Genomic DNA, 15,444 nt, shown 5'->3' on the forward strand with positions numbered 1-15,444 from the left:
ACACTTCCAGGAATGGGGCAGCCACAGCTGCTCTGGGCTCCCTGTGCCAGGGCCTCACCACCCTCACAGGGAAGGATTTCTTCCCAACACCCCATCCATCCCTGACCTCTGGCAGTGGGGAGCCATTCTCCGTGTCCTGTCACTCCAGGCCCGTGTCCAAAGTCTCTCTCCAGCTCTCCTGGAGCCCCTTTAGGCACTGGAAGGGGCTCTTGGTCTTCCTGGAGCCTTCTTTCCTCCAGGCTGGACACCTCCAGTTCTCCTAGCCTATCTCCACAGCAGGACTCAAGCCTTCAGAGCAGTTTCTTGGCCTTTCACTAGGCCTTGCTGAACTTCAGAAGGTTCCCCTGGACCCTGAATATGTCTAAAAACCACTCAAGTATCAGAATAATGCAGTTTTCCGTGGTTTTTGCAGTAATTCACACAAGGAGTGTGAAGTGACAGCATTCACTGTTCTCAGGGTGTGAGAGCAAACGCTGTGTCCTTGCCTGCTGAGACTGGAAGGCAGAGGAGTGGGATTCCCTTTCCTATGAGCTTATCCAGAGGAGAGGAGGACATTGTCCTAAGCAGTTAATAAAGCATTTCCTCATAGTTTGCTCTCCCCTGCTGCTCTTGCTCAGTCAGGGGCTGAGGGATGAGCTGTACTTCACCTGTCTGGAACATCTCCACAGTCACTGCTCAGGGTTGTTGGAGGCCTTTGCTATTGGAAGGCTCTGCAGTGCAGATTTACTGATGGTTCCATAGGCCTGGGAGTAACTGCCCATGGATGCCCTTGGATCACCCGCAGCTCCCACATTTGCAGTGATCTGGAACATCTTTTTACTGGGCTTCAGAAGGGGACGAACATCTTTGCTGTGACACTGAGAGTTTCTGGGATTCTGTGTGAGAAAGAAAAGCCAAGAGAAGTTAATAAGCTGGAATCAGCTTTCGGGAGTGCAAATAGGACACAGGTTTGGCTTTGGTCAGCACTATCCTCTCAGGAAACAAACACGAACTCAGGGCACACGTAGGCTGATCTTCTCCCTCTTCAGCTCTTCTTGTCACAGAAAATTGGTCACAATTCCCTGAAGATCCTTCCAAACCCATTGGTCATGTCTACACCTGCATGTGCAGCAAGCTCCACAATCCCATCTTGGGGAATTAATGGCTTCTCTTTCTCTCAAAGCATTTTGGAAGGGATTCCAAATCAGAGGGGCTGAAAGGTGGGCCACAGGTGTACTACTGGAAATGCTTGAAGGTTTCTGACAACCTGGACTAGTGGAATGTGTTCCTGACCATGGCAGAGGGGTGGAAGGAGATCAGTTTTTAGGTCCCTTCCTAAAAAGGCAGTCTGTGATTCAGTGAAACTGTGCTGCCTCCTTCCATACTCTTCCCTCTGTCATAAGCTTCCTCCATCACCTCTGCAGGTGCCAGCAGGCAGCAGACAGCCAGCTCAGGAAGGAAAAAAGCAGAAGCAAGAGGTCATTAAATAACTCAGTGAGAGGGAAGACTTTTCCAAGGAAGCATAGCCAAAATCAGGGAAGAGGGAGGAGCACAGAGGACAGGACTGACACCCTCACAGCTCAGCAACAGCAACCCATTGGATCCACAGAATCATGAAATCAGGGAATCACTAAGGTTGGAAAAGCCCTCTGGGCCCACTGAGTCCAGCTGCTCCCCCAGCACTGCCAAGGCCACCACTGACCCCTGTCCCCACGTGCCACATCCATGTGGCTGTTAAATCCCCCCCTGCCCTGAGGCACTCTGTGCCAGGGCTGCACAGCCCTTGGCAGGTGAGTTTTTTCCAGTATCCAACCTAAACCTCTCCTGGAACCACGTGAGGCCATTTCCTCTCATTCTGTCACTTGTTTCCTGAGCAGACCCTGACCCCCACCTGGCTGCACCCTCCTGTCAGGGAGCTGCAGAGAGTGAGAAGGTCCTCCCTGTGCCTCCTTCTGTCCACAGCTGCTGCTGTGGCTCCAGACCCTTCTCCATCTCTGTTCCCTTCTCTGGACACACTGCAGCCCCTCAATGGAGCCCCTCCTTTCTTGTTGGGAAGAGCCCAAACTTGTCCTCAGGACTGGAGGTCCCTCAGCAGTGTCTAGCAGTCAGAGAGGAACTGCCCTGGGTGTCTGGTCACTCTGTGGCTGCTACAAGCCAGGTGCCACTGGCCTCTTATTCACCTTGGCACAGCTGGGCTCATGTTCAGCTGCTGTCATCAGCACCAACACCAGGTGACCTTTTCCAGCCTTCCAACCACTCTGCGTGGAGCTCTACAGGGAGTTGCTGTAATCCAGGTTACCACAGGTAAGGGCTAGAAGTTAAGCTACTCACATTGTAAAGGTTCTGCACACTTGTAGGAGAGAGCCGAGTGTTTGGCCATGTGATTTGTCTCCCTAGTTTCTCATTGCTGGAGATTCTGGACTGTTGAGGTGGTGCAGAACAGTTCCTGATCCCAGCACCAGGATTTGCATTTCCTGCAGAAGGAAAAACATAAGAGAAAGTAGGAAAATCAGAAGAACACATAAACATTGACTGAGGCAGGGACAGTCCCATACTCAACATTCCTTCAACAGTGTTTTGTTCTTATGTCATTTCCCTCCCACACTTCCAGCCCTTCATTTTACCATGCAAATTCCCTTCATTTCTTTTGCAGCCCTCATGCTCTGTTCCCCACACCAACACCCCAAGGCGGGTTACACCCCGGTGTAGGAGGGTGGTACCTACTCTGCACAGTGGTGTGTGTGATGGGGTTGTACATCATGACACTAATCTGGGATCTCTGACCCAGAGTTCTGGCCAAATCCTTGCTTGGGCTGGACCCTGCTGGTTGGACCCCAGCTGTGGCTCCGGGGTGCACATGTGAAGGGTTTAGCACAGGGGGTGCTGGCTCTTGCTGGCCTTTCCTGGTGGGTGCAGCCACTGCGCCGAAACCTGGCAGAGGTGTGCTAGACTCAGCCTGGCTCAGCTGGATGTTTTCTCTCTGCCCTTGCTCCTTTGGAAGGCTCTTTGACTTCTTTTCAAGGATCATCTGCAGAACAGAAAAGCTAGTTAGACTTAACACAGCAATACAGCAGAAAAATAAAGCATCAAAACAAAGAGGAATACTTATAAATATCTGCAATTTATTTCACAGGGTAAGTAACAAGTATAATTTTGGAATTAGATGATCTCTAAAGTCCCTTTCAACCCAAACCATTCTGTGAATCTTTCTCAGACATCATGCTTCAGATTTTTCTTTGCCCTATGGGAATTTTACATGTAAAGGTCTCTCAAAGATTAGGGCAGTATGGAACTGATCACAGGTGTAATGTGCCAGCAGGTACAGAAAGCCCAGAGAACACAGAGACAAGACAATGACAGAATCTGTTAAGTGTGTGCAAGAATGGCAGGTTACCTGGAGGACTAGGATTTGGGAAAATAGGATGAAAGTACCTCATATAATTTATTTCTATATTCTGCCACAGACAGCTGGACATCATCACCCAAAGGAAGGATCACATCAAAATCCAAAGAGGGCTCCCTGGAAGGACAGTGGAATCTGAGGGAATGAGAAAACATCATGTAATTAATGGAAATTACATGACTGGAAACAGATTATTAAAATTTAAACAGGATTGTTAAACAATCTCGTGTAAATAGGGTTGGAGAAAACAAAGAATTAGCTTTGCCATTTTTCCGTAATGCCTTTAAAGAGAATTTATGCCAAGAGCAAGTTTGTAATGTCTCAGAAGACATCAGGGGAAGCTGCACACTGGTGTCACTCTCACCTGCTCACGTAAGGATGCTGCAGAGCCTCCTCTGCTGTGAGCCGTTTGTCAGGGTTAAAGACCAGCAGTTTCTTCAGCAGATCCAAGGCAGGCAGTGGAGTGGAGGATGGGAAAATCTCCTCAAATGCTACTCGCTGCCTAGAAGTCAGAAAAAAATGATAAAAGCTCTCAGTGTCTAATCTCCAGTAAAGGCAGGAGTGACAGTTCCAGGATCATGTCAAGGTGACACCAGGAACAAGGTGACTCACAAAGTGTGTCATAATCACTGAATCCTAGAATGGTTTGGCCGGGAAGGGACCTTAAAGCTCATCACTTCCCAGCCCCACGATCCCACTAATCTAGACCTGAGATTACAGAAACATACTTCTCTGTAATTTACAGAGAAGATAAAATTTAAAAATCTGGTTTTGCATTTTGAAATCCTAAATACAATTGTGAACATAATGAAGAAGAAAGTATTTTGAAAAAAATCAGTTTTAAGCACCAAATCTTACTCATATTTTAAATAATTTTTATTTAAGGAGACAACTTAGAGCCCCTTCCACTGCTGCAAGAGGCTCAAAGGCAGCTGGAGAGGGACTTTGGACAAGGGTGTGGAGTGACAGCACAAGTGCAAAGGGCTTCCCACTGCCAGAGGGTAGGGTTAGATGGGGTACTGGGAAGGAATTATTGCTTGTGAGAGTACTGAGGGACTGGAATGGTTTCCTGGAGAGGCTGTGGCTGCCCCATCCCTGGAAGGCCAGGTTGGATGGGGCTTGGAGCAGCCTGGTCTAGTGAAAGGTGTCCCAGTCCATGTCAGGGGGTGGAATGAGATGAGCTTTGAGGTCCCTTCCCACCCAAACTGTTCTGTGGTTCCGTGACTCCAGGGTCCTGCATTAGATGATCTGAGACACACGAACACCTCAGGCTTACCTGGAACTCATGTGCTTAATAACTGAGGCCTTGTACTCTGACTGCAGAGCCAAAATATCTGCAAGAATAAAAACATACTGTTACTGCCAAGAACAGGATTAGCAGAGCTGCACAGTTAATGAAGGAAAGCCAATACTTGATATTAACCTAGGAAATTATCCACACAGAACTCGGTCTGTGATCTAGGAAGAACTCGGAGATCTAGGGAAGGGGGATGGAATACTTACAAATTTTCTAAGATGATTTTTGAATTCCTATTTATTAATTTGTACACTTCATAAACTTGCATTCTTATAGCAACAGATGCAGAGCACAATGATATCTGAATTTCTAATTTTTCTCTAACACTAACATTCAGGACGAGGATTTTAATTCCTTTGGAAAGAGGCCAGAATGAACGAGATACCTTCTTCCCTGACCCAGCCAGGCTGCTTTCTTCCACTGAACCCCTTCAAGAGATCCCTTTCCCCACAGCAGGGTCCTACCTTCTGGGGATGGAGCAGGGATGACCCTCAGGATCTGCTCTATTTGGTTCATTGTTGATGTTCCAGGAAAAAGAGGCTTTCCAAGCAGCATCTCTCCAAGAATACAGCCAATGCTCCACATGTCCACACCCTTTGTGTAACTACAAACAGGAACAGAACAATGGTAGGATTAAATGAAGCAAATATTTTCCTGTACCTGGTATTCACATCACCTACATTGATTTATTCACTAGAAAGCACGCTTGGTGACTTCTCAAATATAAATACTCACAGGTTTGAACTATAAATTGAGTAACATTTGGGAATCATGAGACTGGTAAGCATGAAACAGAAAGAACATTTATCCTACTCAAAGTCTAGTCTAAGAAACCATAAAAGAAAATCTAGGGAAATGCTAGAACAAGGTAATATATTAAAAGTAATGCCAGAACAAGTATTATATCCTTTTCATATGACCAAGAATGAAGATATACATTGTTCTTTGGTCATAATGCACATACAAAGTAGTTACAATTACTTAAGAATTACATTTGTAAGCAAAGTAAATGCCAAACAGTGGGTATAGGACAATTTGCAAAACACCCACATTTAAAAGGTGTGGAGTGACAGCACAAGTGGAAAGGGCTTCCCACTGCCAGAGGGTAGGGTTAGATGGGGTACTGGGAAGGAATTATTGCTTGTGAGAGTACTGAGGGACTGGAATGGTTTCCTGGAGAGGCTGTGGCTGCCCCATCCCTGGAAGGCCAGGTTGGATGGGGCTTGGAGCAGCCTGGTCTAGTGAAAGGTGTCCCAGTCCATGTCAGGGGGTGGAATGAGATGAGCTTTGAGGTCCCTTCCCACCCAAACTGTTCTGTGGTTCCGTGACTCCAGGGTCCTGCATTAGATGATCTGAGACACACGAACACCTCAGGCTTACCTGGAACTCATGTGCTTAATAACTGAGGCCTTGTACTCTGACTGCAGAGCCAAAATATCTGCAAGAATAAAAACATACTGTTACTGCCAAGAACAGGATTAGCAGAGCTGCACAGTTAATGAAGGAAAGCCAATACTTGATATTAACCTAGGAAATTATCCACACAGAACTCGGTCTGTGATCTAGGAAGAACTCGGAGATCTAGGGAAGGGGGATGGAATACTTACAAATTTTCTAAGATGATTTTTGAATTCCTATTTATTAATTTGTACACTTCATAAACTTGCATTCTTATAGCAACAGATGCAGAGCACAATGATATCTGAATTTCTAATTTTTCTCTAACACTAACATTCAGGATGAGGATTTTAATTCCTTTGGAAAGAGGCCAGAATGAACGAGATACCTTCTTCCCTGACCCAGCCAGGCTGCTTTCTTCCACTGAACCCCTTCAAGAGATCCCTTTCCCCACAGCAGGGTCCTACCTTCTGGGGATGGAGCAGGGATGACCCTCAGGATCTGCTCTATTTGGTTCATTGTTGATGTTCCAGGAAAAAGAGGCTTTCCAAGCAGCATCTCTCCAAGAATACAGCCAATGCTCCACATGTCCACACCCTTTGTGTAACTACAAACAGGAACAGAACAATGGTAGGATTAAATGAAGCAAATATTTTCCTGTACCTGGTATTCACATCACCTACATTGATTTATTCACTAGAAAGCACGCTTGGTGACTTCTCAAATATAAATACTCACAGGTTTGAACTATAAATTGAGTAACATTTGGGAATCATGAGACTGGTAAGCATGAAACAGAAAGAACATTTATCCTACTCAAAGTCTAGTCTAAGAAACCATAAAAGAAAATCTATTACAGGCAAATGCTAGAACAAGGTAATATATTAAAAGTAATGCCAGAACAAGTATTATATCCTTTTCATATGACCAAGAATGAAGATATACATTGTTCTTTGGTCATAATGCACATACAAAGTAGTTACAATTACTTAAGAATTACATTTGTAAGCAAAGTAAATGCCAAACAGTGGGTATAGGACAATTTGCAAAACACCCACATTTAAAAATCGGGATACTACCTCACATCTATTTATTGACTTTTCTGGTTTTTCATACTTAATTTTTAAAAAAAGGACTAAGCCCGACTAACAGGCAGCTGGTTTAACATTTGATTAAGGAATATTTCGTGGAGGTCTATCAAAAACACTGCTTCAATTTGGAAAAGAGGATTCACATTCTCAAGCAGATTTTCTAAAGTTGTGGGTTTAAGGGAGAAGACATAAATCTGCTGGGAGAAAGGGTGACAAGCAGATGAGCTGCTTGAGTATGTCCACTGACACTCTAAGAACACAGGAAGGACGTGCACATGCTCTTAAGAGGTTTTTGTGTTGCAGAAGTTTAATTGCACACTGAGAAAGCAGACTGCTGACATGACACTGCATCTGGTGACACTGACTGAAGACTTTCAGACAAAAAAATGTGCAAGCAGTGAGGTGCCAGGCTGCCCTCCCCTCCCTGACTCACCCGCGGGAGGCCAGCAGGATCTCGGGCGCTCGGTACCAGCGCGTGGCCACGTACTCGGTGAGCGCGGGGCTGGGCTGGGGCTCGCCCCGCTGGCACAGGGAGCGGGCCAGCCCGAAGTCACACAGCTTCACACAGCACTGGGCATCCAGCAGCACGTTGGAAGGCTGCATGGGACACAGCACAATTCATGAGCCCCTTTCTGAATAGCAGATTATCAAGGTTTTTTTACTAGTCTCATACTTGTACATTCTTTCATGCATTTCCTACAGAGACAGGCTGAGACAGCTGGGGCTAAGGGGAGAAAAGGCTCCAGGGGAGGTCTTAGAGCCCCTTCAAGTGCCTAAAGGGGTGCCAAGAGAGCTTGAGAGGGACTTTGAAAACAGCCTGGACAGCACAAGGGGAAATGGCTCCCCAGTGGCACAGGGCAGGGTTAGATGGGATATTGGGAACTGGCACAGGGCAGAGTTAGATGGGATATTGGAAAGGAATTCTGCCCTGTGAGACAGGTGAGGCCCTGGCACAGGGTGCCCAAGGAAGCTGTGGCTGCCCCATCCCTGGCAGTGTCCAAGGCTGGACAGGGCTTGGAGCCACCTGGGATGGTGGAAGGTGGCCCTGTCAATGGCAGGGGGTGGGAATGGATGGGCTTTGAAGGTCCCTCCCATCCCAAATCAGTCTGTGATTTTATTTAGTGTTCAACAGAAAACTGGAGTGAAGGACACAGACCATGACTGAAATGTACCTTCTGATCCCTGTGAATAACATTCCCTGAGTGGATGAATTTAGTTGCCTTCAGAAGTTGGTAGAGAATATAACATTTGTGGATGTCTTTCAGGACATTCCCCTTCTTAATCACAGCATGTAAATCAGTCTCTGTAATACACCAGTAATATAATGACATCAGTAAATATCAGTAGTATCATGAGCATTCACTATCAAAGTGATAACAAAGAAAACTCCTAAGAGAGATGGGTCTGAGTGGCTGCTGCAGTGTTGAGTCTCACCCATGGACTCGAAGATGAGGTAGATGTCCTTGTCATTCTCTGCTGGGATAACATCGAGCAGCTTGATGATATTTGGATGTTCTCCAAATTCCTGCACAGGGAAGAGACCCAGCTGTCAAAATCATGTGTTTTGCTTGTGAATCATAAAAAGGGACAATAACCTATTTCAGTTTGCATTACTGTCTAGATCAAACATTAACATGCTTTTTCCTCCATTAGGTTTCTTCTGAAATAAACTTTAAAAAAGGATTTAAGTTTGTTCCATAGTACGAAACCAGTCAGTTAATTTAAAAAAAAAAAATCTCTGTTGAATGAGACATTAGCTCTAACACTCCCTCTATACCATTTATAATAAAATACAATCCTCTTTATACACCTCACATTTCCTACTGAACCAAAGAATTATTGTGGCATGAAAATAGATCATAGCTGTCATCAACATTCATAGTTAAAACCCCAAACAATCAGAACACATCGATTTGAGGGCTGGCTCACTCACAGGCTGCACTGAGGAACTGACTGCATGGAGATCAGACAGCACACAGAGATACCTGAACACAGGTACCACACTGCAGGTGGAGGCCATCCTCACATTTCTGCAGACTGACACTGACATTTCCCATGACTGACATTTGACAGACTGACATTTCCCATGACTGACATCATAGGATCATTAAGTACCTCCCCAGCTTTAACAGCTTTTATTTCCCACTTCTGTGTAGCCAGGGACACCGTAAACACTTCATAACACTGTGACATTTTATAATGTGTAACATCCAGGAAAGCTCCCAAAACAACACACTCACCTGCAGCAACCTGTGAAAACACACTCACAAGGCAGTGAGACACAGCCAGCCCATCACACACTTTGCTTTCATTCTGAGCATAGCCACAAAACCCATCCACAGGATCTAAAGAAGATTTTCACCCAAAAGGGGGTATTGTTCTAGAGATGCAGCTAAATCTGCACTTGAGTGCTATTTAAGAAGGAAAATTCCACTGTCTCACACCGCCTTGCCCTGGAACTGATAATAGAAAGTCATGACAAAACTTCAATCTGTACTAAAAAAACATGAAAAAAGCCTTGTCAAGGCCACTTCTATTAATCCTTGCTTGAAGAATAATAATGCTACTAACACACTTACCAAAATGACATTCTAAAATTGGCCTAAAATACACCCGTAGATCTACAACTACACTGAACAGTAAACACAAAACCTGCAAGCATGACCAGAGCATCACAGAATCATTCACACCCCAGATTCTACAGCAACTTCTCAATTAGAATAATTGAGATACACAACATAAAACAATGACCTAGTCCATCAAATGACCTTGTGATCAACATCAAGACTGAACAAAACAATTATTATGCACAGACAAACAAATTAAGACAAACATGCAGTTATGAATAATGGAGTATTTTTCATATCTTTTCTTTTCTGACCCCTCAGTCTTGAGCCTCAAGAAAGAGGTTTAAAATAGGAGAGGAAACTAAAATTCTTAAAGTCTATTGAGCACCAGAAGTTATGGAAGTATGGGCTGAGCAGCACATTAACTTCCCTCTGCCTGCCCTCCGCTGCCAAGTGACTCCTCCTTTCCTTCAGAAGAAATATCCTGTTTTCTCCTGCTCCTACTCCATCCATCCATTCCAGGAGTGCTGCACCTTCAGAGATGATCAAACTTCTACGGTAGTTCATTTCTAAGGAACTGTTTCTATTTTTAGCTTTAAAGTTTGCAGCTTCTATTTCAGGCTTTAAGAATGACTAAAAAGTTAAAAAAAAAAAATCATCTCTTTCCTACTTAAACTTGGCAGTCTTAGGAAATACCTCTTCTATGAGCCCTGCCTCACTTGTGTCTTTAGAAAATCACAAGTTATAACAACATTAGTCCAAAATATTGATGTTTCTATGGTAAGTCTAAGGAGGAGTGGACAGATAACTGGAATACCACTGATAAGGTCAATTATATCAAACAAGCGTAGTCTTAAGTTATTCCTTGCAGAACTTCCCTTTTTCTTTTGGTTAGATTATTTTAAGTAATTAAATTGCTTACTGCATGATGGAGGAAAACAATTTTGGAGTGTAAATCCCTCTCTTACCCCAGCCATCCTCCAATCATGGCAGCTAAAATGTAAGAGAAAACAGTTTCTATCACAAAGCAGCAATAAATGACAGAAGGTGCTGATGTGCTCTGACAGAAGGTGCTGATGTGCTCTGCAGCAGACACAGTACTAAAAATGGGGAAAGAGTAAAAACAAGCCCAAATGGAGAGTGTTTCATTAAGGTGAAAGGCTCTTTGCCAAGATGGTGCAGAAAAGAAATTAAAGACTTATCAACACTAATCCATGACTGCTGCATTTTGGAAAAGAGTGGGAAGAAAATACATCAGAGATGATAAAAAAATCAGAGAAGAGGGGGAACATGGACATTACCTGCAGGAACATAATCTCTCGAAATGTTCTCTAGAAATAAAGAAAAAACAATTTATTATCACCTCAAGAGAACAGCAGAACAGAGATGTAGTTCAATGACAGGGTTAAATCCACTCCTCTTTTATACATGCTCTTTTATACATCCTCTTTATACAAAAAACTTGATATTTATTGCTTGTTTTTATCCCAATATAGCTGCAGACTATATTGTTATGTGCATAATTATCATCTTTCAGAGACAAAAGTCCTGAAAATACCTATGGAATCCCACCACATCTCAGAACACAGGACAGTAATTTCTCACCTGAGCATCTGTTCTGTTCCTGAAAGCATCAAAAATCTTTTTAACAGCAACTGTTTCTCCTGTCTGGCGGTCGGTCGCTCTCCAGACGATGCCGTAGGCCTGTGGAGAAGCAGGACAGGTGAGCAGAGTGCTGACACCTGCACGCAGCCCGGGCCTGCAGTGGAACCAGCAGGTGCTCAGTGATGGGCTGGAGCAGAGGTGATGGGAGCCACATGGAAGACAGAGAGATTAGGCCAAGGAGACAGACTCAGGAGACACACTGAGGGGTTTGGGGTTGTTCAGCCTTGAGAAGAGAGGCTGCAGGGAGACTTTACAGCTCCCTCCAGCACCTGAAAGGGCTCCCAGAGAGCTCAGGAGGGACTTTGGACAAGGGCCTGGAGGGACAACACAACTTGGAATGGCTTCCCACTGCCAGAGGGCAGGGTTTAGATGGGATTTGGGAACAAATCCTTCCCTGTGACAGTGGTGAGGCCCTGGCACCAATTGCCACAAGAAGCTGTGGCTGCCCCATTGCTGGAAGTGTCCAAGGCCAGGCTGGATGGAGCTTGGAGCAACCTGGGACAGCGGAAGGTGTCCCTGCCCATGGCAGCGGGGTGGAATGAGCAGACTTTAAAGTCCCTTCTAACCCAGAATGTTCTGTGGTTCCAGGACTCTGTATGGAGAGCAGCCCTGAGAAGAACTTGGGGGTGCTGGTGGATGAAAACCTGGCAATGAGCTGACAACATGCACTAGCAGCCCAGACTGCCAGCCATGTCCTGGGATGCACCAAAAGGAGGACAGCCAGGATTCCACAAACCAGGGGACTGGGCCCAGCTGGTGCAAGGCACATTCTGCTGACCAGGCTGATCTCACCTGGAAGGGCTGCATTGATGGGATGGAATGGGATAATGGAATGGGATGGGATGGATAGGCCGAGACTAGTGCTGCCAGGTCAGCAGGGCCAGGGTCTTGCTCTTGGGTCACAACAACCCCATGAAACATGCCAGGCTTGGGACAGAGTGGCTGGGAAGCTGGAAAGGCCCTGGTGGTGCTGGTGACAGTGGCTGAACATGAGCCCAGGTGTGTGCAGGTGGCAATGGCACCTGGCTGTACCAGTCGTGGTGTGGCTGCAGGTCAAGGGAGATCATTCTTCCCCACATTTGAATTTGGTGAGATTCCCAGCTGGAGCACTGCATCCAGCCTGGAGCTGCTCAGTGCAAGAAGGACACGGAGCAGTTTGAGCAGCTGCAGAGAAGGGCCACGGAGATGCTCCGAGGGCTGGAGGCCCTCTGCTATGCAGCCAGGCTGGGACACCTGGGTGTTCAGTCTGGAGAAGAGAAGGTTCCAAGGACAACTCACTGTGCTCTTTCAGAACTGAAAGGGGGGTGGTAAGAAGGATGGAGAGAGACTTTTTGCCAAAGTCTGTAGTGACAGCATCCCAGAATTGCTGAGGTTGAAAAAGCCCTCCAAAGCCACTGGGTCCAGCCACTAACACAGCACTATCAGGTCCAACACTAAACCTTTTTTTTCAGTTAAAAGCTGTGTTGTCTGTTAAGGGAACGGGAACTTCTACTTGAGTTTCCCCTATTCTGCATGACTGTGATACTTGCAAATGATGATTACTCAGTGTCACTTGTGGTACAGATCCAGTTTTTTTTTATTTTAGGCCATAGATTTGAAACTGGACTTTCCACAGCCTAGGAGCTGCTTCACCTTTGCACAAAGGGATCGCATCCTGCTCAGAAATGCCCACTTGTTTAGATACTTGTACAAAGCAAAAGAGCTGCAATGTATGATTCTAGTGATTAAACACTCACGTAAGGACATCAAGACAGATTTCCCAGTAACACGTGTGGATCTGCAGCATGGCACCAGAACCCAACCCATGCATCAGGCAGTACAAACAGTTGTACAAGTGCCTCAGTAGGTGCTACAGTACTACCCTGCTGGCAACTGGGAAAGAGCCTCGAGTTGTGCCAGGGGAGGGTTAGGCTGGATATTGGAAAAAACTCTTCTGCAAAGGGCTGTGCAGCCCTGGCACAGACTGCCTCAGGGCAGGGGGGAGTCCCCATCCCTGGGGGGATTTAACAGCCACCTGGATGTGCACTAGGGGACAGGGTCAGTGCTGGGGGAGCGGCTGGACTCCACAGGCTCAGAGGGCTTTTCCACCTCAGTGACTCCTTGATTCTGTGAACATAATGAGGGAAATACTTAAATACTCATATCAACACAACTAAATGATAGCAAAGAGCTGCCAGAATAATAAAGCAGATAACTTGGGGGAGTTTAGAGACTGTCTGAGGAGAAATATCTTAAAAATTACCATTGGGTTACATATAAAAATTCGTTTTATGGAGAAGATATTATTTGATGCAGCATGATCTGAAGTGATGGGTTTACAGTAAATGTAGAAGGATTTGGCAGGCACAGAGAGAATGTATTTCGGGACTAAGATCTATTTCACTATTTACTTTTGTGAGAAGTGCATATTATATGGCTCTACGCAGATATTTACTATACACATTTAAGTTGTATTGAGTAGTGCTGTATTAACATTTTAATACTATGGTAAATGTAGTTTCATAGCAAAAAGGGTAGCTTTTGTTTGAGTTAAAATAGGAACTATGTATGTGGAATGTTTTCTTTTAGAAAGGAATGAGGGGCCCTCACCGGATGGCTGCTGCAGGACACCTAAATCTTTCAGAGAAAGGGAGTTTATTGCTCCCTTATCAGCAGAAAACTAACTTCTTCCCACCTCGCTCAGACAGGAAGACGGCATGAGGATTAAGAGGAAGAAGTTGACAGTGACCAGACCGAATCCTGTGTTTGGATGGAATTTATGCATCATGTATGGAATGTATGAATATGCAACAGGCGATTGTTTTTAAGGGTTAATCCTCTGTTAACTGGGGTCCTTTTTCGGGCTCGTGATGCCCAGGAAAAGGTACCCGGACGTCGGTATCTCTTTGTTTTTATTGTCTCATATTGTCCTAACCTCAATTGTTCAAACTTTATTATTCTGATTATATTACTACTATTAAACTTTTAAAATTTCAAAAACAAGTGATTGGCGTTTTTCACACTTTTTACAGTCCCCGGAGTTCCCCTGGGTCACCTCGAGCTTCCAGCGGGCCCTGAGCGACAGAATTCCCACGGGCGCCTGAACTCCCAAACATCCCCTCAGCTCCCCCGGGCCGCCTGGAGCCCTCAGGGTGCCCTGAACTCCACACGGGCCCTCCGAGCTGCCGCGACCACCGCAGCTCGCCCAGGCCATCCTAGCTCCCCCAGACCAGCCCCCGCCAGGCACTCACCCCCTTGCCCAGACGCCTTTTGATCTCGTACTTGCGGCCCACGAGCGGCTCCACCTCGGGCGGGCTCATGGCGGCACCTCCCTGTTGGCGCCCGCTGCTATGGCAACGGTCCCGCGCACCGCGCATGCGCGCACCGCGGCGGCGCCCGCCAGGGGACGCCGTGAGAGTGGGCGCTGAGGGAGGAGAGGAAGGGAAGGGAGAGAGAGAGGAGAGGGCCGGAGAAATGAGCCCCTTGCAGGGCTCCGGGACAGCCGGAGAGCGGCTTGGGCACGGGCCTGGAGGGACAGCGCAAGGGGAACGGCTTCCCACTGCCAGAGGGCAGGGCTGGATGGGATATTGGGAAGGAATTGTTCCCTGTGAGCGTGGCCAGGCCCTGGCACAGGTGCCCAGAGCAGCTGGGCTGCCCCTGGGTCCCTGGAAGTGCACAAGGCCAGGCTGGATGGGGCTTGGAGCAACCTGGGACAGTGGGAAGTGTCCCTCCATGGCAGGTTGATGGAACTGGACGAGTTTTAAGGTCCGTTCCAAGGTAAACCATTCTGAGAATAAATGATACTCTTTGGGGTTTTTTTTCCCCCAATTTTGATCCTTCCTCCCTACCCCCACCCAATTCCAACTTTTCTGATGAGGCTAAAGTTTATTTAATTACTCTTTTCAGTGAGAGCGAACACTTTTGTCATGTTCTTTAGAGCTTTGCTTTTTTCCCTTGTTTTATAGCAGGTAGAGAAGATTTCTGATTCATGTCCAAATTAGATGGTTGAAATCAAAATCCCCAAGCCAAATGCACTCACTAGATACTATGCTGTGACTTTTTAAA

The 15,444-nt window shown here is 46.1% G+C and overlaps 1 protein-coding gene across 1 annotated transcript; it reads right to left on the reverse strand.

The window, feature by feature from the left end:
- Positions 1-620: 620 nt before the first annotated feature.
- Positions 621-14,724, reverse strand: MAPK15 (mitogen-activated protein kinase 15). Its single transcript, XM_041407091.1, has 13 exons — positions 14,631-14,724; positions 11,341-11,439; positions 11,037-11,066; positions 8,603-8,693; positions 8,341-8,471; positions 7,602-7,765; positions 6,545-6,684; positions 6,060-6,117; positions 3,747-3,884; positions 3,412-3,517; positions 2,704-3,007; positions 2,311-2,453; positions 621-875 (listed from the first exon to the last, which is right to left on the reverse strand). The coding sequence occupies exons 1-13, from the start codon at positions 14,697-14,699 to the stop codon at positions 669-671; spliced, it is 1,680 nt and encodes a 559-aa protein (XP_041263025.1). The 5' UTR covers positions 14,700-14,724; the 3' UTR covers positions 621-668.
- Positions 14,725-15,444: the final 720 nt, after the last annotated feature.

Source organism: Onychostruthus taczanowskii, unplaced genomic scaffold (assembly GCF_017590055.1).
Source record: "Onychostruthus taczanowskii isolate IOZ18803 unplaced genomic scaffold, ASM1759005v1 scaffold253, whole genome shotgun sequence".
Taxonomy (NCBI): domain Eukaryota; kingdom Metazoa; phylum Chordata; class Aves; order Passeriformes; family Passeridae; genus Onychostruthus; species Onychostruthus taczanowskii.